The sequence below is a fragment of the Balearica regulorum genome, chromosome 2 (genome assembly GCF_011004875.1).
Source record: "Balearica regulorum gibbericeps isolate bBalReg1 chromosome 2, bBalReg1.pri, whole genome shotgun sequence".
NCBI classification, from domain to species: Eukaryota; Metazoa; Chordata; class Aves; order Gruiformes; family Gruidae; genus Balearica; species Balearica regulorum.
Genome location: NC_046185.1, coordinates 110,782,000 through 110,805,456, shown reverse-complemented (window position 1 = coordinate 110,805,456; position 23,457 = coordinate 110,782,000). Strand labels below are relative to the sequence as shown.

The following is a 23,457-nucleotide window of genomic DNA, read 5'->3' as shown; positions in this document are numbered from 1 at the left end:
GAAAGAGGAATACCCCAGCTTCATACACTCAGCGATGACTCTTAGCTGAGTCACTGTAAAGAAATGATTATGGTTCTCAGAAATTGTGGTCTCAGTACTCAACAGTGGACAAAAAAGCAAATATAATGTCTGGAATTCTTAGAAAATTAATAGATCTGTTTAATCTAGGAGAGAATAGGAGTTACAAGAAGTAAATTTTGGTAATAAAAGCCAAACCAATTTAATCGCAGTAAGGCAAGGTTGAAATTCAGTGAGAAGAGTTAACCTCAGGAACTAATGATTACATGGGTATTGGGTCTCCATTTCTTCATACTTTCAGGCCAAAACACAGTGCAAAAACCAGTTTTGTCTTAGTCACCAACAAGTTTGAGCTCTGTGGCCAGGGGCAGTCCAGTGAATATGTTGTGGTGTTGCAGTAAAAGCAGTGATCTCCTGCCCTCCCTTCCATGACATCCATGGATCTTCTAAATCCTTTTGGCTTATCAAAATGTTACCTTGATTCCTGGCTAATAATCTGTGGTGTTGAACAGAATATCTTGCAATACTAATAAAGAAGTGCTTTTTAGTATTTCAAATGTAGTTTTCAAACTCCCTCATGAAACTGGAACGTAAAAATATGCTTTCTCAAATACAACCTTTTTCTTTGCTTTATGACATTTAAAATTAATTGTCAATAGAGAATAGAAATAACAATTGTACAGCTTCTGTAGAAGGGTGGCTGTTGCTTCCAAGTACTTTTATTCAAGGCCTACCACAACTATTAACAGGCCAAGGAGAGATTAAAACTGCCCTTTTTCCTTTAATCTCTATATGGTGGGCTGTTTTTTAAAAAAATATCTGTATAGCATTCCATTTCCCTCTTCCAAGAAAGAAAGCATCCATTTCATAAATATTCTGTAATATTTATGCTTTTCTTCATGTTAAAATATTCTTCTAAATGAAGGACCTCTGTAAAAACTTTTGATATTCACTTGAGTAGATACTTGATATTAAATGATGTTACATATTAATTTGACAAAAATGCTACAGATTCTTTAGTAAGCACTTCTTTAAGGGTATCAGTATTTTACAGGAAAAACATGGTTGATGCTACCCTTGGTTACCTGTTTTTTGAAAAAAAAGTTCAGGTAGCTATACTGGCCATCAGTAACTAAAAGAACATAGGTCTCTAAGTGCTTCATTTCCTTGTGCCACTGCTATAAATAGAATAGATCAGAAGCACTTTCCGTTCCCTCTAAGGGACTTTCCATCTGCAGTGGAAATTAACATGTATAATTACAGTGTAGAGATTTCAAAAACAAAAAGAAGAAAGAAGCAGGCATCCATAATGGAGAGGCAAGAGTTTCTGGTTAGCAAGAAAAGCAGAGGAGGTACTGGGATATAGCGGTATTAAATCTCCTTATTGACCCAAACCGCAACAAGCAAGCAGCAGGACTCAAACAGGCAGGAGCCTCTCAAATCCAGCAGCGATGTAAAACCCAGGAAAGGGTATTATATCATTGAAAGGCTCCTGTTATAGTTTGGACTCTCCACTCTGGCTGCAACATCCCAGGATCAATTGCAAAGCTGTTAAACCCTGCCATAAATCTGTCAGATTACCCAGCACTAGATGAACCGGGTCACTCTTTTGTTTTTTTAATTAGAGAATAGTGTGCTAATCTAAATTAAATGATTCAATTAGAAAGTCAAAGCAGACAAGGCTGAAGTGGAGCAATCAATTGTACTGTATTAGCCAAAAGATTGGAAAGAGGAGTGTTAGCAAAACAGAAGTTAATTGGACGGCTGGGAATTTTCCTGTTGTGTTGCCAGAGAAAAATTGTTTTGAAGTGTAAATGCATAAAGACCATGACCTAAACACAGCATTAGTGATGCCTGCTGGTGATGATGAAGAGAAGTACAGCACCACAGAGTGTGCAATTTGTTATGTTAAGGTGTGTACAGAACTAGATTCTTAAAAGCTAGATGACTTTAGCTGTTAAACCAAAGATGGGAAGAGGGGAGTGAAGGTTTCTCTTCATGGGCTCGAGATGCATTTCCTTTCAGAGTTCTTGCTTCAGGAGAAATATGTTCAGGGACACAACTCAGCAGCACTGGAAAGCTAGCCAAAAGAAAAAAAAAAAAAAAAAACAGGTGATATGACCAAGGGGAGGATCCAGCCCCACGCTGGGCAGAAGTACCATGAAGTTCCCAAGTGAAGAGCAAATGCCAGCTAATGCTAATTTTTGTGGGAGATGAGTGTTTAACTCCTCTGTTACTCCTCCCTTTCCCACTTCCTATCTTCTGGTCAGTAAATGTGTAGCAACAAGGCTGCAGGATTTGTCTTTGTTGAGGATGACTCAGAAAACACCCTTAAAAACAGGCTCACCCACCATCCACACTGCCATTCCAGCCCATTCCACAAGGAGCTGAGGAGGAGGCATCCTCACCCGATCTCCAGAGCTCCCTAGAAGCAGAGAAGCTGAGCACAACACGATGCCTTAGCACCATCCCACAGATCCTCGCTAATACAACCAATCACAGGCCAATGTGCAATCTTAAATAGGCTTTGGGACAAGACTTAGAGAGCAAGCTGGTCAGAGCAGAAAGAGTACACCTCAAATGTGTTGCTTAACGGGGGGGGGGGGAAAGAATATTTGAGAGGAGAGACAGCTAGTTTTGAGGCCAGGATTTTCATTGCACTTATGCAGCTTCTGACAAAAAGGTAGCTGATGTTAAAATTGCATTAGTTGCTGTTGCAGTTAGCAAACTGTGTATGACCTGCTTGGAAGTTCTTCCTGTTTTTAAAGGTGCGAAGGATTGGACCAAGGTTAGCACATCGGTCCATTAAATACTGTGGACTTGACTGTTCTCCCTCACAATGGGATAACTCTCTTGTAATCGGCAGATGCATACCAATATAAAATGGATGCAAGTAAAATCATAACTGAATGATGGAGCAAAACATTTACTGTGCACTTTCACAGCAGTTTTGTGTTTAAGATTACAGTATGTTTAATTAGAATCATTAAGATTTTTCATTGTTTAACCTGTGTATTGACACGTATCAAGTGCATTGACTCTTTTCTTGTTACATATGAACATTTTTATGCTTTATGTGCTCCAAAGACAACTTGCCAGCCACATTTAGCTTCTCAGCTTTCATTTATATCCAGTTGGAAGACCTGGCATTTGGCCATACCACTGAAAATGGATTGGCACCATTTGCTTGGATGCAGAGCTGGGCACTTAAAATATTGGAGTAGGGGCAATTTCTTCCTGAAGTGGTTGCCGAGTGGTACAATTTGTGCAGTGAGAAAGGAGCAGCCATCAGCTCAGTAGAATGGCAATTGGAATTCATACGCATCTTGTCCTGATACAGGGTGTCCTTGCTCTCATTTTGTAGCAATGTTCCTCTGTTGGGTTCAGCATGGCCACGTTGTGGAGGAACACATACGTTAGAGGGATGAGTTCCCCTGAGCTTGCACAAGTCTACAAACAATTACACAGCTAGCCATGGCTTACTGAGGTTGCCAGACCTCGTTGTATGGTTTTTAATATCCTCGTATCTAAGTGTTTTCCCATCTTTTAATGTATCTTCCTTTTTGACGTGATTCCATTTACTCCATGCTGTGTTTAGACAGTGGTACTCTTTTTGGTCCTCAATTATGTTTGGTTTTATATATACAATTCAACTTCTATTTCTGGTTATGCAAGTTAAGCAGACTTTTTGTCCTTCAGTCAATCAGCATCATGGATCATTCTTGAAAATCAGAGAAGTAAAGATGAGGAACTTTTTTACTGACTAATGTGCTGCTGATGGTCAGTTTGCCCATCTTCTTTTTTCCTCTGATGTTGTAGGCCTCCGAAGTCTCTCGAAACAGAGGAGTTACTCTGTTGGCCAGGCCAGGCAATAGTCTTGTAACAGCTATTCGAAACCAGCACCATCATGAGACGTTACCTCTGGGTAAGCCAAGTTTCTCTTTTCTTTTCAAAGCAGTGCTCACAAAAATGCTTTTTAGAACTTCTCATCAACCACATGCACTGCTTCATGTTGCCCTGTGCCTCACTAGCAGTGCAGTCAGTGTGCCCCTGCACAGTCACAGTGCTGTGACCAGGCCCCCTCAATGGTAAACAAAGCCTCTGTATTTGTTTTCCTTCCAGCTTACAATGACAAGATTGTTGCATTTCTACGCCAACCCAACATTTTTGAGATGCTGCAGGAGCGTCAGCCTAGCTTGGCCAGAAATCATGCACTCAGGTACCACTTTTTTCCAGGCTGCTGAAACCAAGTTCCAGGAAGGGCTTCTTGTAGTGGGAAAAAAACAAATTCTAGTAACTGTAGTACAAAAGATGAACTTGGGCCCCATATGGAACTGTCACCATTAAAGAGTAGGTGTGGTCCACCAGAATCTGTGTAGTTACTGTAGTTATTTTCCGCAGACAACCAAGAAGTAAGAAGAACCAAAATGACTATGGACAAATAGTGACATGTCTAATTTCAACTCTAAGTATTATTAAATAGCAGAAACTCTGTCTTCACCTACAATTATCTTTTCAGAAGATAGTGTTAAAATTGTGTTTTGATGGAAGTCAGCAGGAAACTCCCTGTAAATTCAGCAGAATCAGGATTTTACCTCGTGGTTGAATTTATACCCATGCCATGGACATAGTCACCCTAGATTTTATAAAGAAACAGGGACATTATGAAGTAGATTGTACTCCTGTCTTTAATCATTCTCACTTATACCTTAATGGTAATCCTTTCCAAAGTAATTAAAACCGTATCTTTTTCTTACTCCCATTCCTTTCCTATTAGGTTTTTAAAAAAAAAAAAAAGAAAAAATAGAACTAAAAGCCAGTACAATTTAAACTCATTCTAATTCCAAAGGTTAAATTAGTTGTTTTGGCCAAGAACCTAAGCTAGTGTTAGTCAGTCTTAGCAATGCTAGTGTGCACCACCTAAGAGTTTAACCATGGATTTAGTTTGTCCTGCACAGTAAAAAGTGTGGCTGGGGGACTGGTAAAGGAGGGAAGGAAGAGCAAGGGAAGAACCTTCAAGCTTCTGCAGTGCAGTTTCTGCCAATAGCCTCACTGACTCATCATTTACCTGTGATGGCCAGACAAAGAATTCATTGGATATAAGGATTAGACTTCTTTCCTGGAGGAATTAATACATTGAAATAAAATGAGGGAGACAGAATGAAAAATGCTCCCAGTATTCAAGATGTACGTTTCAGTAACCGAGAATTTTTTATCTTCACAATCAACTTACTCCAAACTTTTTTTTTTTCCTCAGCTGTAATTTGAATTCTCATTTCTCAGAGAACAGATGATGCTTTTATCTCCTTTTGAGCAGAGAACAAAATTGACTAGTGATAGGGACTAGACAGCTTAGCCAGTGTGTAATGAGATTTGTAACAGGATATTGAGCCCTTCCAGGTCATTGCATTGCTTAGGTCAGGAGCAATCCCAAGCTTCTGTATAGTGCTCATACAGCAGGTCTTAAGCAAATTCCTAGGAAACAGGTATCTGTATTTTACAAGGCTTGATTCTGCAATACATTGCAGCCTCACCCAGCATGGTCCTAAAGCACATCCTTGACTTGAGGTAGAATCCTTTGATTTGATACTTGAATAAATATTCTTGGACACTGCAATGCTTTAGAAACACATTGACAGATTGGGGTGTAGATCTGTATCATCCATGGTCCTAATCTGCTGATAGGAATCTATCCTATGTTTCCCACTGTTACTAGCATTCATTTAAACAACAAAATGTATGTTTTTACACATGTACTGTATAACCTCTGTGTGATCAATTAATATCAAGTATATGTTAGAGAGTTATTTGCCGGATAGAACTGACAGAGCTAAAGGAAGTAGTAGTATGTGAAATTCTGTTGACAAAAGGCAGGATATTAGTTTAGCCTTAAAAAGTCTGTCTGTCAGTGACCTGAACTATAGTGCTACACATGAGGTTGGAGGACTACGAATCATTCTGCTTTCTAAAATATGGTATAAAAATTCTTGTTTTTGGATCAGGAAACTGAGTGATATAAATAGATTCTTTTTTGCAAGTGTGTTAGTGAGATTAGAAAGTTAATCAGGCAGTTAAGATGTTTGTCATTTTGTAAGGAGAGAAACGAGAACTGGCAAAATACCAAGGAATAACAACTCTGTGCATAGTTCATGCCTTGATAATGGCATGTGTCCTTCTTTTTTTTCTTTTGTTATTCTCTTGTCAATAATATCATTTATGTTTCAGGGAGAAGATCCATTACATTCGGACAGAGGGTACACATGGGCTTGAAAAGTTGTCCTGTGATGCAGATTTAGTCATTCTGCTGAGGTAATCAATTTGATCAGAAGCACAATTTCATTACTTATGGTACCAAAGAAGCTGGCTGGCTCTTTCTCAGCATAATTGAAAAGATTTTGTTAAATCTTCCAGGTCATTTGTAATTAGAAATGGATTCATTGTTACTGATAGTCACCCAAAAATAATTCAGCCGGAGTGTATCTGTCAACTCTCACTTCCTGGAAGGCAGCCTCCATCAGTGCAGTAAAATCCATCCCCACCCAGCTCAATCAAATATAGCTGTTACCGTCAAGTAGCAGATGAAAAAGAACCAGGTCAAAATGTTTCCTTTTAATGGAAAAATCTTGGGGTTTTTGTTTGGTTTTTTTTTAAAAAGGAAAAAAAAAACTTGTCTTTCTCAGTACAATTAAATGATGTAACTGGTCATTAAAGTGTGAGTTTTACTGCAGCAGTGCTCCCCACACATGCAGGGCCATGTCACGCTAATGAAACCCTGATGTACAGTGCAGTGGGCATTGTTTGGGTAATGTAGATAAGACTTTTATCTGGATAAGATTTTTACTGGGATCAGGAAGCTTGGTCTTTTGGTCCTAGCTAATTTTCTTTACCACAGATAAGATCTTATTTTATCGTCTTGGTCTTACATAGAAAATGTTGCGTTACTGAGGTGGTTTTGGTAGGCTATATAGCACTGCCTAATGCAAGAAGTTTACAACTTATTCCCATAAACTTAATCTGGTCGAAGAGCTGAGCTATATGAAAGTATGTGATCCAAGAAAAACAACCTGGAAGACAGATGTGTGTATCTTTGCTTCTCACTTGTAACATGTTGAAGTTGTCCCTGTTTACTCCGTAGCCTCAGATCTTTACTCTCTATCAGTAAATTAAGGCACTGTGTTAGCACGAAACGTCTAATAAAATTAATTTTGTAGGTCTTTGTTACTGGTGACCATGCCTGATTTGGGAAACCTGTGGATTGTATGAATCCATGAGTGCAGAGATGTACCTAAACTTGTGACCGCAGCAGAGTTGTACCATGCTGCATATTTATATTCCTTCATATGATGAATATGAACCAAACCTCTTCCTATAACTTTTTCCATACAGCCTTTTTGAAGAGGATATTATGTCCTACATACCACTACAGGCTGCCTTCCATCCCGGTTACAGTTTCTCTCCTCGCTGCTCACCCTGTTCATCACCCCAAAATTCTCCAGGTAAGGGAATGGGGAAAATAATACAAAACTTTGCATTTGTGGTATTTTTCCTAATAAATAGAAAGGGGCAGATTCAGAGGCGGCATAAGTTGTCAGCATGCTAATTCCAGTGCCGCCTCTGAATCTGACCCCAACTGCCTTTTTGCTGGATCAGTTGCCATTGCTGTTGAAATGTTAACGGTAGCTGAAACGCAGAGATCAGAAATTGCCCATATGGAAGAGGAGGTATTTTCCTGGATTCCATATAGTTCGGAAGGTTTAGTATAGGGGAATGGTGCACTCCAAACATAACTCACTGCCATGGAAGCACATTCATATTATGTTTAAGGAGTAAAGAGCAACTTCCAAATCAAAGGTGGATTGCAATACTTCCACTACTCCTGGAAGGTTCACTCTCCTCTGCTCTGTGTTCCAAAGACTAACGTTCTTCCCAAGACTCATCTATTTTAAGATCTTGATCATGTAGTCTGACCTCCCGTGTTGAGCCCATTAACTTAGGTTTGACGGGAAACATATTTTCCAGAAAGACATGCTGTCTGGGAAGGTTATTTCCAGCTGTGGCATGCCTCTGTAGTTATTGTTTATGCTATAGAAATTTGAGAAGCTAATGTCTCCCTTTTGCCAAGATACACAACCCCCACCGCAGTCTCGCTGCATGGCTGTGTCCAGTGGCCATTTTGAGAGAATCGACAGAAATGTGATCTGAAGAAATCCATTTCTGGCTGAACTTTTTAAACATTCATTTAAATTATCTGGTTTCAAACAAAATTAATGGACAAGAGACATTCAAGTCTCGGAGGTGACTGTGGAAAATTGGAAGGGTTGTTGATGTGAAGAAGTTAAATGCTGAATCCTTGTCTATAGAAGCACAGTGTTTTGTCAGAACGTCCTCTTTTCATTAATGAGTTTTAACACCATTATTAATAGAGTTCCCATCCTCTCCATCAGGATAGATCATAAGTCTCCTGCAAGACAAAAATCTAAGTATTTCGTGACAGCATGACTTAGGAGAATGTGAAAGAACTGCACTGGTCTTGTGAAAACACAAGAAGGGCAAATACTTATTTCTGGCAACATACTGTCTGCTTGCTTATTTCTGCCACTGGTTACATAGCCTATGAGAACATTCATTCTCTTATGTCCTGGGGGAAAAAAGGTCTAACAGAAGAGAGGAAGTGTCAGAAGGGATTCTCTTCGCACTGCATGTAAATATGCCTTTCTGTTTTACCAGCAGAGACAATTAGTAATGTCCTTCCCTCCTGGCAACCACCATACTTGATGCTCCCACTAAATGTGATTGATTTTTCTTTTTTTCCTATGGAGGATTTTCTGCCAGATTTCTCATAAAAGCGCTTATTTTTATTGTCTTCTGTAATGAGATAGGGAAATGGGATTTCACGGATCCATTCTTTGACCCTTTATGGCATGGCACTTGTTTATACAAAAGGACTAATCAGCTACTTTGAGAATGCAGACTTCAAAACAAAGCAGGTCCCAAATTGCTAAAAATCTACTCTAAGTGTGAATCATAATAGGAAAATGTAGCATTTCTTGCTGACAGAAATCCTTCTTGATGCCACAAAGGGGTTTTGTGTTGATAGCTGGAAGTGTTTCGTATACAGTCACATTAACACAACGAAACCCAATTCCCAGCTTGGCTAGGTGCTAGGCTCCAGTGAAAAGCGTTGCTTTGAGCTCCAGTGGTTTAATCCTGCTAAGTAAGGAGATCTCCTATACAATGCTGAGGAGAGAGATCTCTTAAAAAATGTGCCAAAGGGAAAGAAAACCTAAATACCAATGACTGTGAGTGGGAGTTATGCATGTCAGTCTTTCTCATAGCTTTCTGATCCTTGGATTTCCGTTCAGATCAATCACAGTTAAAGGCTGAGGCAACACAAATGCATACACAAGGCGAACTTAATTCTTTTATTGAAGATGTAGCCCCTGGAAGTCATTGCAATCACTGAATTATAGGAACTTACAACTCCATTAATGCCAGGTAGAACAAAAATAATACTGACTGCACTGTATACCTGTTAGCCAACTCTGTTTGGACACATCAGCTGCATGATTTGGAAAAATGTAGTCATAGAATCAGAATGGTTTGGGTTGGAGGAGACCTCAAAGATCATTTGGTTCCAACCCCCCTGCCATGGGCAAGGACACCCTCCACTAGACCAGGTTGCCCAAAGCCTCATCCAACCTGGCCTTTAAACACTCCAGGGAGGGGATATCCACAACTTCTCTGGGCAACCTGTTCCAGTGCCTCACTACCCTCACAGTGAAGAATTTTTTCCTTATATCTAATCTAAATCTACCCTTTTTTCAGTTTTTTTCAGCCATTAGCCCTTGTCCTATCACTACATACCCTTGTAAACAGTCCCTCTCCAGCTTTCCCGTGGGCCCCTTTCAGGTACTGGAAGGCTGCAATTAGGTCTCCCCAGAGCCTCCTCTTCTCCAGCCTGAACAACCCCAGTTCTCTCGGCCTGACTTCATAGGAGAGGTGCTCCAGCCCACTGATCTTAGGGTGCTGTTCATTTTCCCACTAGGACTGCAGCGAGCAAGTGCAAGAGCACCTTCTCCGTACAGGAGGGACTTTGAAGCCAAGCTGCGCAATTTCTATCGAAAACTTGAAGCCAAAGGGTACGGGCAAGGTCCAGGTAAAATTAAGTGAGTATTATGACAAGTCACTCAAATAGTCTAACATGGTGTTGCTTTGTCTTTTTTCATTATCCATGAATGAATACACTAATGGGGAGTGGGAAACACACCAGAGATTGCATTTTGTACATGAACCATCAGGGCAAATGTTGTGTTTTAACCTGGCAGACAGCTAAAACAACCACACAGCCATTTGCTCAGTCTCCCCCTGCAATGGGATGAGGGAGAGAATCGGAAAAAAATAAAACTCGTGGGTTGAGATAAAGACAGTTTAATATGACAGAAAAGGAAGAGAATAATAATAGTAGTAATAATAATAAAATTAATAATAATGAAAAGAATATACAAAACAAATGATGCATAGCACAACTGCTCACCACCCGCTGACCGATGCTCAGCTAGTTCCTGAGCCACAGCACCCCCTGGCCAAGTCCTCCCAGTTTATATATGGCGCATGATGTCATATGGTATGTAATGTCAGTTTGAGACAACTGTCCTGGCTGTGTCCCCTCCCAGCTTCTTGTGCACTCCCTGCCTCCTCGTTGGCAGGCCAATACGAGAAGCTGAGAAGTCCCTGACTGCTTGGCAGTAACTAAAACATCAGTGTGTTACCAACAGTGTTCTCATCCTAAATCCAAAACAGCATTAGACGAGCTACTAGGAAGGAAATTAACTCTATGGCAGCCAAAACCAGGACAGCAAGATGAGATCTTAACATATTCTTCAAAAGAGTGACCTTCAGGAGTCTTTTGTGTGGAGGTTTCGTTTCTTATAGATTCATATTCTGTTACACTCCCATCCATCCCCTACCTATTTAACAGGGACGTTGGTATTCCTACCTATAATTTGTTAGCAGGAAAGAAAAGCATGCATTCAGGGAAACATCCACCAGAGATTATTAACAGCTACGTCGTTGTAATGATGGATGCCTCCAAATCCTTTGGATCTACATGTCGGTATAACTCAGGACCAGAGTATGACCCTGCAGAAGTTAGCCTGTACAAGCAGGTTTAACTTTCAGTAATTCTTTGTGTTGGTAGCCCTCCTGGGTTTGAACTAGAGAGATTTCTGCCTCTCTTCATGTATTTTAGGGATCTCTGTCACTCGGTCATGGAGTTTGCTTTCTGGACATCTTGTTAGTTGGCTCTCGAGTCTGTACCTACTTGTGCTCGATCTAGTTATCCAACCTGGCCTGTATGTTTTTAAGGTATTTCCTGGGCATCTGGTTAAATTTATGCATCAGGTTGGCTTCCTTCCAAATCACATCTGTGTGGAAGAAAAAAGTATGAAACCAAGCAATTTATTCCAGGCAAATGTCATCATCAAAATATTCTTATAGACCTGGGGAGTCCTAGCCATTGGTTATCCCTTTTGGTGTCCTGCTAAGTGGGTCCAAGGCAGACATGAAATATATTTTAGAAGGTCAGTCTTAAAATGTCCATGAACATACGAACAAGAAGAATTTCTTGCACAAATGTTGTTTAAATGTACTATTCATAAGTTGTTTTAGAGGTTGGCAGGGGAGTCGGAGGTGTGTTGTATAAACACAGGCTGATAGTCCCTTTGCTTACCCTGCTACAGAAGTGGTAATTCCGTGGACATTCACTGGATTAAATCCAGGAAGAGTTTGGGGCCAGTCCCAGAAAGCTGTGACCTCATATACACAGGAAACTCACAGTTCCCTCTACCACACAAATTTGTACACAGAGGGTGTTACAGAGAGTCTTAGCAGTAGAGCAACACTTTGAACGTAATCACAGCATTGTGAAGAAATTCTCCTTTGAGGCATATAGAAAAGCCTAATGAAACAACTCACTGAAAACCTGTAACGGTCAAGTAGCATGTGCACTAGTGGGTGCAAGTTTATTAAGTTCTCTGAGAATGAATGTCTTTCTCTACCAGCTCCTGTTTACCTTCAGCCGCACAGAAGACTCAATCATTAGATCTCTATTTCTGCCTCCTTTTGCAGGTTAATTATACGGCGTGACCACTTGCTGGAAGGCACCTTCAACCAGGTAATGGCATATTCACGCAAGGAGCTCCAGCGGAACAAACTCTACGTCACGTTTGTTGGCGAGGAAGGGTAGGGAACCACAAAATGCTCTCAGTTTTGAAGTAGCTGTTACGTTGCAAAACACAAAGTTGACTAAGGCTGAGCCTCTCTTGTTATGTAATGTCTCTTTGGTTTTGTTTTACCTCTAAGTGATTCATCTTAATGAGCTCAAACATTTGTTAAAAATAACAATAGCAATAATCCTTCATTTTCCTATAGCACCTCCCATCTAGATGTCTCAAAGTGACAATTTAAGTGGTTAAATGTAATGTCATCTTGTTGCCGTAGGTATTTTGACTGGCTGGAAGGCAAAACTGAACTACAGGCCCATATTTAGACACTGAATCAGTCTCAGGATTATAATATTCTAAGTCTTCAAAGTGGATCTGGTTTTCCTGCAAACGTTTTTTCTTTGCATGCCATCTAATGATCATTTGTTATCCATATATAGACTTCTTGTTTCTGGCTGAAGTGAGAAACATGAATGCCGTTCAGTCCTTACAGTTTAATTCACTCAGTTGGAAGCTGAAAGTAATACAAGTCTTTTGAGAGGACCTTTTTTCAGGAGACTTTCTGCCAGCCCTACAAATCCATGAGCCATTCTTGTATGATTAAAGCTAGCTCCTGACCTTTTGGTTCCAAATCTAAACAGAACCTTTCAAAGCCACCCTGGCTCACCTCAAGAGCTACGTTGTAATTGAGGCTTAATCCACATACTCTTATAATGGAAAGACCATTGTGCATATTTCCAGTGTTCCATATAACAAAGGCTTGAAATTGTATTTCAGTAACTTTCAATATAAAGTTTCTTTAAAAAATGAACAAAAAAAACCCCAACAAACAAAAACCCCCACATGTACAGGATTTCAGTTCCAAAGGTATCAGAACAATAAGGCTCTGGGACAGATCTCGGCCTGTCCAGCAACTGCTGACACCATCAGCTCTGAGGTGGCATGTCAGGTGAAGAGCTTCTGTCGAGCTGAGTTTGTCTGGGGACATGTTAGGTCCAGTGGAAAACAGAAGTCACCAATCTCAAGGAGAGTCACTCAGTGACCTCAATATCAGGGGTTTTTACTCTTTCTACTCTGTGGATTCAGTATTATTTCATAGAGGTGGTCTTTCACAGCTGTTTTTGCCTCTGGCTTGCAAGTAAAGCATAAACGTGCAGCATACCTCAGTTCGCGTTTTTGGAATAGCATTCTAGTATGCTAACACTGGCCAAAGTCATGTTGTTTTCCCCACATCTCTAATAACTTTTACTGTGTGAGGCACGGTGTCCTCAGGAGAAATTACAATCCAATTCGATTTGCAAATTCATTCATTCTTCACTGATTCATTTACATCTGAAGATACATTCCCCCCAGGGTTTCTGCTGTTTAATGCTAATATAGGTTCTGCTGGAGGGACTCCAAGATACCAGTTCTCTACTGAAAAGAAGAGTTGGTGCTGTATGGCCACATGATGCTGTATGGGCACAGCTCCCCATGTGTTTCAAAGCTAAAATGACATTGAAAATGAACTATGAAGGCTTTATGATGAGTTAATGTGTTGCCCAGAAATGCAATACCTAGTCTCTCCTCGGAGGTTTTTGCATATCGACAGGTGTTGTTTGTAGTTCTTTTCTCCAGCCATCATCAGGCTTAGTCCAGTATTTTAATGTCCATTGAACCAGATCTGTTACATGGTTAGCACCAGTGGTTCATGTGGGCTTACTACCATCCCCTTTTGCTGTTGTGGCTTTAGTCTCACCACATGATCCTAGAGTAAAGCTGCTCAAAGAGAAAAGTACTGAATCTCCAGATGTAAAACAGAGGAGGATGGGCCAGCCTGCCCTTTATCATCTTTCTAGTTGCACAAATCAATCATTCAACCCCTTGTGGTTATGCTTCCATAACTTCAAACATAATACAGAGCATTCTGATCCAGCTGCAGAGTTTTCCTCCTCCTTTACATTTGTTAAGTAGAAGGAATAGTGCCCGCCTCAGAAAATCTTTTGGCACGCATGATATATGGCTACAAATAATTTGTTCATATTGCTACATGTAGATTTATTTTAGGTTGAAAAACCTACCTACCATTATTAGAGGACGATCTATTTTTAATAAATCCATCACAGTTGGCTTTAATGCATTCATGAAGTTTTTTTGGTTGAGGGGTTTTTTTTCAAGTTGAGATAATTGGAAACAGCTTGATTTAAAAGTTGAGCTTAAAAAAAAAAAAGCAAAAAAGGTGACTCTCTACAGAGCAAAATCATGCAACAGCAAAGCACAGCTTAAGGTGTACCACGTGTATTTGAAGCTATCAGAAAAGTAGAAGAGCTTGGCTGGACCAAGTGAGGAATCACCATTCTGTCTTAAGAGACACAGTTCTGTTGGGACTTGGTCTTGCTCAGCATTGACCTTCAGGTTATACCTATAGCTAAGAAAGCATCCTTGGAGCTAGGTTGTTGGTTTGGTTACATCTCACTGTAGGAGGGTAAGAGCAATTTATGCTTCAGTCTGGGCTGTCAGTCTGTGAACCCAGGCATTCATAGGCAGTTCAAACCCACTCACTAAAAGGCTCGCCCTTTGCTCGCCAGCCAGCTAAGGCAAGGCTGAGCTTTGTACCTCTGATTTACTAAGCCTTTGGAGCAAAGGAAAAGAAACTACTTAAGGGATGTGTCTGAGTTATGATTCCTCCTAGATCATACTGGATGCTGGGGAAGTTTCAGCATGGTGACTTTTTATGGCTCAGAATCAAGTTTTGAGAGGAGAGGTACACCATGTTAGAAACACTTGACTGCACAGGGGTAGGTGTTAGCAGCCAGTGTAGGCAAAACCCAGGATATTCACTCAAATGGGAATGAGCCTCATTTTATCTGTTTTACCTTTTCCTTTCTAGGTTGGACTACAGTGGCCCCTCCCGAGAATTCTTCTTCCTTCTGTCTCAGGAGCTCTTCAATCCCTATTACGGGCTGTTTGAGTATTCAGCCAATGACACTTACACTGTACAGATCAGCCCCATGTCTGCCTTTGTTGAAAATCACCTGGAATGGTAAGGACATGTTATGCGGAATTGAACAATCCTTTTAGAGCAGTACAGAAATGGAAAACACAAAAGCTGCCAGTTTAGACTAGACTAGATAGAAATATCATTGCTTCTGCTGTGAAGAAGTGGGAAGTAGGTTGGGAGAAGGAAGAGAGGGAGTAAGTGTAAATACAACAGCAGGGTCTGGAAAAGGAGTTGTGGTAAGGTACAACTGTTAAAATGTCCTGCTCATGTTACTTGGGACTTGATGTTTGTATGTTTCTGTGTGAATGTGAAAAGGATAGGGAGATAAGCTCTGTTTAATGCAGGCCTCCTCTCCTTGGTATTTTCTAAGAGTAGCAAGTGTGGTCTTTCCATACATCAAGCAGCATTGTGCTTGGAAGCCATACAGTGTTCTCTGAGCCACACTGCCGCTCTATACCTATTACAGGCCTTAAAAAAAGGCCCAGTGAAAGCACTTTCCCTTTTCTCCCCTGACAGAATGTCCCTGATTGTGTGTGGCAAGGCCAGCAGAGCCAGCAGGTACTTCACCGTAACTAGTATGTGTGCAAACAGACAAATTGCTGATCTTTTTTCTTTATCAAAAATTCTGAATGCATATTGTGATCTCCTCATTTTTCTATCTGCCTGCAGATCTGTCCGTCTTTGGGAGTTGGTTTCCCTTTGATAGTTTCAGATGTGGTTCAGTGAAATATGGGCTGCCAGCCCTGGGTGTCGTTTGATCCCTTGTGGGATTTCATTGTGTCAAAGAAATACTGCTGCATGGGTTTGTTCCTATGATGTTTTTCTTTGTCTAACCAATCTCACTGGCTCCTCTCAGAGATCTCAGAGATCCTTTTTAAAATGGAAAGCAGTTCAGGCCCCTTTTAAACTGCAAATAGAACGTGCCCTTCTATTCTTGTAAACAGGTTCTCCTTTGCTTTGGCTTACAGTGGGCAGGAGATCAAGAACAACTAAATGGTTGCACTGTAACCTCTATTAAGGTTGCAGTGGACAAAAAGGGACGCTGCTGGGACCTAGTGTGGTCTCTGAATTTTTTTTTTTTTTTTTGCGTTATCACTTCCAGCCATAGTGGTGCATTATGCTAACAATGATACTTGCATTAGACTGTTTCTCTGCTGACATTAGCAAGAAGAGAATGGCTTAGTTCTTACAGCTTGTCCATCTCCCACTGCAATCCTAGTTTTCAAGAAAAAATACAGTCTGTCCTTTGTTCGGCTTAACAGACAACGTGGATAAACTTTTGATTTAGGAGACTGCGTTTGCGAAGATGCATTTTGATTTCAGGGCACAGGACTACTTAGGCAGGTGCAAACGCAAGATCATTCTGCCCACACTGTGAGCAAACTGAACACAGGCCTCTTTCTCCAGAAGTGGTGTTGCCATGTTATCTCAGTGGTATTTGAAATAGGCCCTGGCTCTTATCTGTTACAAATACTGTTGTTGCAAAGAGTTCAGCTGCAGTTTCCTTAAGTGATAAATTCTGCTGCAAAAAGTATAGACTTCATTCGATCCCCTCATTTTGTTCTTCTGTTCCTTGAGAGATTTCAGCATGGAAGAGGCAGCTTTTTAAAGGTATCCTGGGCATATAGAACAGCAGAAAGACACCCAATATGGTTTTCTGTAGCAGTTAGCATTTGACTCAGAAATCAGTAGCAGTTAGACACTTAGAATAATATTTCTCCAGCTACACATATCTTGTATACAGAGTGTTATTTGGGCTCTTGGCAGTTTTGATTTTCTTTTTTTTAGGAAAGAGAAATGAAGTCCTTTGGCCTGCAGAAGGAAATAAATGCTATGAACGAAGAGGTTTGTACATAAAGCAGTGTTGACAGGGCAAGATTACAGAACCCAAGGGAAAGCTAAGCAATCTAGTAAGTGCTTAGTAATACTTCTTGAACCTGTTATGGAAATAACTGGCTGAGACTAGCAGTTTATAATTAGCCCGATAGGTTTCATGATTGGCTTGTTAGGTATCTAGACATTCTAAATGTTTTTATGCTGTGTTGACTGATCTGAGCTATTCATGTGTAACCGTAGAGTACAGTATTCAGAAGTCTGTGCAGCCAGCTAAGATAGGATTTTTGAAACTCACAAAGTACAATTCTGCCATAAAGGCTTTATAGGCTAACTTCTCTGAGGGCACTGTACTAACTTGTTTGTCATTATTTGTTCATGAGGATTGGGGTTTTCTGAAGTTCTTGGTCTTTCTCCAACTTTCTCATGAAAGTCAGTGCTAACACTTCTATTTCTCAGACTTACTTGTTGATACGATTCCAACCGAGCCTTGTCCTTCTAACATAAAGATTAATTTCCTGTTCCCAAATCTGTTATGAGACATCAGTTAACATAGATGGATGAATCAGTTTTGAGAGTCCCAGGGTCACAGATAATTAATATTCATAGTCTCTTCAAAGCTTGAAGTTTCATGTCAGTCATAAAAACCACACAAACACAATTGGTTTAGATTTGCAGATTTCTTGAACTGTATGCCTTTTGATGCTATGGGGCTTATCATTTGTGTGAAATCTCCCCTTTACATGTTTTTTAACTGCGAGAGTTATCCAGACATGGCTATATTAAGAAACAGGGCTAGCAAAAAAATCCCCTCAAAATTATTTTGCATTTTCTCTTCCTTAAGCCAACAGTGGTGAGTTTGAGATAAATACAACAAAATGCAAAGATGTGAAGTTTTGTTCATATTGGCAGAATTGAGAAACACGCTGCTCTTTTTCCCCTGGCCTAGAAGTTACAGTTCTGCCCCTGTTAATGGCTTATTTTATGCCTTGCTCTTTGTACAAACAGCATTCTGAGTCCAAAATGAGCACATCAAAGCACAGAGTAGTTGTATGCATGCCAAGTTAAGAAAGAGACATAATGACTGGAAAATATTTCTCATTTATGGAGAAACTGAGATTTAACACCTTTCCTGCAAGCTTCCATTGAATAAGACTTTTTCCTTCATTTAACATATGTGCCTGCTGAACACACAAAATACAAGATATCACACATTTTCAAACTTAAAAAATATTTTAAATCCCCCTGTATCTGAAAGGACACAGTTAGAGCTTTCTAGACCTAAGGAGTTTGATGATACACATTTTTATCTGCATGCTACAGGATGTATCTGAAGTTCATAGCCAGAAGAGCTGCTTTTAATCCATGCCAGTAATGAGCCATTCTATCTGATCCAGGTAATGTGTCTAGCTCTTTGCCTGGATATTTGAAAATATCTTCTAAAATACTGTTTACACCCTCACTGAAGGTAGTTTGCCCTTCTCCAAATAAGTGGGCAAAATGTGGTGGCAGCTGCTATATATTGTTTCAGTGAAAAGAATATGGTTTAGTCCAGAAAGAATATTCTTGTCTTTGTTCTTGGTCAGGTGTTTGGGCAACTGAAATAGGGTGAGTCACTGAAGAATCCTTCTGAAGTTTTACTAGATGCACTGGGAGACAGAGTAGTGGGCAATATGAAATGTTTCTGTCACAACCTCACGCGAAGTTAGAGGTATAATATTCAGTTACAGCTCCATAATGCTGAGTTCTTACATACTAATAAATGGCTCCCAATAGCTTGCCACATTAGCTTCTCACTTTCCTCCCTGCTAACAGTCCTTTGAAAGATTTTAGACTGACTTTCAGTTCCCTGCAGCATTGAAGCACTGGGGTCCAGGATGCCCAATATTAGAGGGTATATAAAGATACTTTTTCAGTGGGGTGAAAAAAGGTTTCTGTCTCTGAATTGAATGACTAAGGTTTGATTGAATATTGTAGTTCTCATTTTCACCAAAAATAAGTAAATAATAAAAGGTTGGATGGTGGATCAACGCTGAGAGAAAAAAAACATCCTGAAGTGTAAGAGATGGAGGAAATGTGTTTCAAAATTCTGGGAACTAAATATCTAGTTCCAGAGTTTGCATAGTTTCAAATCCTCAGGTGGGTCGCTGGTTACTCTCCCTGTCTTCTTCATGGTGCATTTTCAAGAGGTCTAGAAAGTTGGTGGCATCTTTTCACTGCATCTCATTCACTCTGTATCGTAACAGAATGATTTGTCTAATCATGCCACAGCATGATTATTGTGATTGATATCACAATACGCTGTGGTTTTCCTCAGGTCTTTATTTTGGTCTATCATTTTCCATGGTATTTCCCTATGTAGCTCTAGCTAAGCAAAATGGTAAACTGAATTCTTGTTTCTGTGATAATTTCTGTATCATTTTCACCAAACCTGAAGAGTATTATCTCTGCACTGTTTCATTGGTCACGTGGCTACCAATTTTGGATGTTATGATTTGGCTGTCATCATAATATCACATAAGAAGTTCTACTTAGAATAAAGCAATTCTCAGTGTTTTCTCGTGAACTTTCTCTCCCTGATATAATTAATCTGACAGTGACAACAAAAGTACCATTGTCTTTTCAGTTCACAAAACACTGTTTTCACAATCTAGTCACAGGTGGAAATCCAGTCTCTCTTTTTCACTTCTTCAGAGTGGGCCAGAGTTTTCCTTCACAGCAGTCTTGTCCCCAGGGGTAATCCAGTAAGATAATGCAATGCACCCTTCTTTGAGAGACAGCACCGTACTCATGGCACGGTCATCTACACCAGACTTTTTGTCCCCAGATCACTTGCCTGGTCTTTTATCTGACTTGCCCCAGCAATCCATTTCACATCATCCACTTCTGAATTTTTAGTTCATTGCATGTTTGTAAATGTAGAACCACTGCCAGAAATGTGAAAAGAAGCCCAGTCTCTGCATAGAAGACCAGATGGCCTAGACAGATAAAATCATTCACAGACATTCATTTGGAGATCTGAGGGATGCTAACTTGAAACATCTTTTTCTGTGTTTTCCTAGTGAATTAATGGCAGCATGTTTTTTTTAACAATTAGGCATTTGTGGACCTTGCTGTGACATTTATGCAGCCAGAGAGCAGTACTGCAGTGTCACAGTTATCTTAGAGGTTTGTTTGGTTTTCTTTAAATGAAATTTAATACACTTATAAGACTTGTGAGTAAAATGTTTTTGTGCAGAACCCTACTGAAGACCACAGTGATGATGATATAGTCAGACCCAGTGGTCCAGGTCCCCAGAAGCTGTAGATTGATTCCTGGCTGCAATGCCCTAATGAACAGTAGGAACTTAATACTCATTTAGAAGTGCTTTGGGGCAGGAGTTTCTTCATTCAGTTCCCATAGTTAACCTTTCTTTCTGCCCTCCAAGACTCCTCGTATTCTAGTCCGTGCTGCTGAACAAAGTCAGACAGAAAACTTGCATGTATTTCTACATTGTATTCTACAAGCAGATGCAAGCCTACTCTCCATGCAGACACGAACTTGCTTTCCCTGTGCTCCAAGCCAACTGACGTGGTTACTGCAACATTGAGCTGAGAAAATACATGCTGCCTCCCATCAGGGCTGATTACTTCAGGCTTGGCACTGCCTTGGTTGCTTTTGCGTGCTCTGGCAAGCTTGGCACATGGGTAGAGCAAGCTCCCTTTGCCTGTGCAGTGCTGTGTGGGTATACTTCCAGCCAAACTCTGACCTTCCCTTTTATTTATTTCGTGTAAATGAGAAACCACATAGCCATCGCTATCCATCTCAAGCATGCCAAAGAATGCAGGGTGTTGTTTTTCCCATTTTTGTTTTAATAAACTCAAGAAGAACCAAGAATGTTGCAACCCCAACTGTTCTTTCTCCTTGGAGAGCTTGGTTGGTTTTCTTAACCCAATTTCATTAGGAGTTGAGCCTTGTGCAATTGCCTTGCCCATCCATCAGACAGTTTCCTAATCAGTTTGAGACTTATTTGACAGGAAGGTAAACATCTCAAAGACACTAATTTCCTAAAAGCTTTGCAAAACTTGTGGCTGGGTAAAGGGTATATATGCAGAAGAATGCCTCAGCAAGGGCAGGCTGGTGAGCTCAACATTTATCTGTTCTGTTTGGCCTCTCGACTGGCCAGTTAGCACGAGTGAGCTGACAGGTCCATCACAGGCACAGGCTGTGAACCAGCTGTGTCATCTTCCTTGGTAGCTTGAGGATGTGAGGGAGAGCTGTGAAAGCTTAGGGGAGGCAGAAGGGAGAAATTGGAGATACTCCAAAGTGTGGGAAGTGTTAGCAGAGATGTGTAGGAGGAACTGAAGCTATTGCAGTGTGGTAATGTCCGGCCATCAGAGACAAATCTATAGGAAACAAAGCTCCATTAATACTGCTACGTGGACAATGACTTATTTCAATTAAAGTCTCTTTAAAGAAAGTGACAAATTGCCTAATGACCTAATGGGTTGTATTCAGATGCTCATAGGATGGATTTAGGTGCATTCCATAGCATCTAAGCAAGAGGTCTGCAAAAAGCTATTACTCCTCTCCACTGACTGAAAGTAACTCTGGGGAATATGTGGCCCAAATTACTCATTTATCCACCCCTTATTCTAAACCATCTATGTCATGCCCAGGTCCCACACTTTCCAATACATCCCAGTTAATCACCACCGCTTTTCCTGTCTTTTGATATATGCACAAAGATATCATTACCTTAGTCCATGGACCATCCCTACAAAATATTTGTTGAGTTCATTTAGTCCATGAGCTTGGGCTCCATCTGTCATAACAGTCCCTCAGGGCAGGAGGGATGGTTCATGGTGTTGGATTGTTGCATGCCAAAGCCAGCTCTGGTTCCACCATTGCTGCATTTTGCTCGGTTTCATTAAAGTTCATTCTAAACTAATCTGGGTGGTTCTTACTATAATACTGTTGATACGGCATACAGCCACCATAGAGGTGATGCTATACAGTATTATATAGCAATTAACTTCATACAATTTAATTAATTTGGTCTTCTCACCCAAAATCAAATCCCCTTGAGGTACACATCAGAATTCTCCATCCTTCCACATCACCCACCAAGTGCACCCAAGTCCTTGAGCAAAGGGGTTTGCCTTTGCCTGAGGCAGGAATAACCCAGACTGTCTTACCCAGATTATTTTTATGTGCACTGGAGGGACTTTATCTACTTCTACAGTACGTGGAAGTTTTGATTGGGCAGGGCCAGTTGGTAGACCCCCTAGTGCTGACTAACCAGGTGGCCTTTGCTCAATGTGTATCCCAATGTTTGAAGGTTCCCCCACCCGTTGCTCTCAATGTTGTCTTTAGCAGTCCATTGTATCATTCAATTTTCCCAGAGGCTGGTGCATGACAGGAAATGAGATACACCCACTCAATGCCATGCTTTTTGGCCCCGTTCTCTGTGAGGTTATTCCAGAAATGAGTCCCATTGTCTGACTCAGTTCTTTCTGGGGTGCCATGTTGCCACAGGACTTGTTTTTCAAGGCCCAGGATGGTGTTCTGGGCAGTGCTGTGGGGCACAGAATATGTTTCCAGCCATCCAGTGGTTGCTTCCATCATTGTAAGCACACGGCACTTGCCTCAGCAGGTTTGTGGGACTGTGATATAATCAATCTTCCAGGCCTCCCCATATTTATATTTCAGCCATTGTCCTCCATACCAGAGAGGCTTTAACCGCTTGGCTTGTTTGATCACAGCGCATGTTTCACGTTCGTGGATGACCTGTGAGATAGCATCCATGGTCAAGTCCACCCCTTGATCACGAGCACATCTATATGTTGCATCTCTTCCTTGATGGCCTGAGGTGTCATGAGCCCAATGAGCTATAAATAGTTCACCCTTACGCTGCCAGTCCAAATCCACCTAATTCAATCTTGGCAGCCTGATTCACCTGCTGGTTGTTTTGATATTCCTCAGTGGCCCGACTCCTGGGTGCATGGGCATCTATGTGACGTACCTTTGCAACCAGCTTCTCTGCCTGGGCAGCAATATCTTACCACAATGGGGCAGCCCAGATGGGTTTGCCTCTGTGTTGCCAGTTGCTCTGCTTCCATTGCTGTAACCACCCCCACAGGACGTTTGCCACCATCCATGAGTCAGTACAGAGATAGAACAGTGGCCATTTTTCTCACTCAGCAATGTCTAAAGCTAGCTGGCTGGCTTTCACCTCTGCAAACTGACTTGATTCACCTCCTTCAGCAGCTTCTGTGACACATCGTATAAGACTCCATACAGCAGCCTTCCACCTCCTATGTTTTCCCACAATGCAACGGACCCATCAGTGAACAGGGCATATGGCTTCTTATTTTCCGGTGGTTTATTATACAGTGGGGGCTCTTCAGCGTGTGTCACCGCCT

General features: G+C 40.9%; 1 protein-coding gene across 5 annotated transcripts in view; it reads left to right on the top strand.

Annotated features, from left to right (window-relative positions):
* Positions 1–23,457, top strand: part of HECW1 (HECT, C2 and WW domain containing E3 ubiquitin protein ligase 1) — a 273,833-nt gene that overhangs the window by 216,458 nt on the left and 33,918 nt on the right. For all 5 annotated transcript variants that reach the window (XM_075745311.1, XM_075745310.1, XM_075745307.1 and 2 more), the window contains 7 exons: positions 3,838–3,943; positions 4,141–4,237; positions 6,244–6,327; positions 7,405–7,514; positions 10,064–10,184; positions 12,145–12,258; positions 15,109–15,261. In XM_075745311.1, coding sequence (XP_075601426.1) covers positions 3,838–3,943; positions 4,141–4,237; positions 6,244–6,327; positions 7,405–7,514; positions 10,064–10,184; positions 12,145–12,258; positions 15,109–15,261 — 785 coding nt within the window. The remainder of the gene's footprint in view (positions 1–3,837; positions 3,944–4,140; positions 4,238–6,243; positions 6,328–7,404; positions 7,515–10,063; positions 10,185–12,144; positions 12,259–15,108; positions 15,262–23,457) is intronic.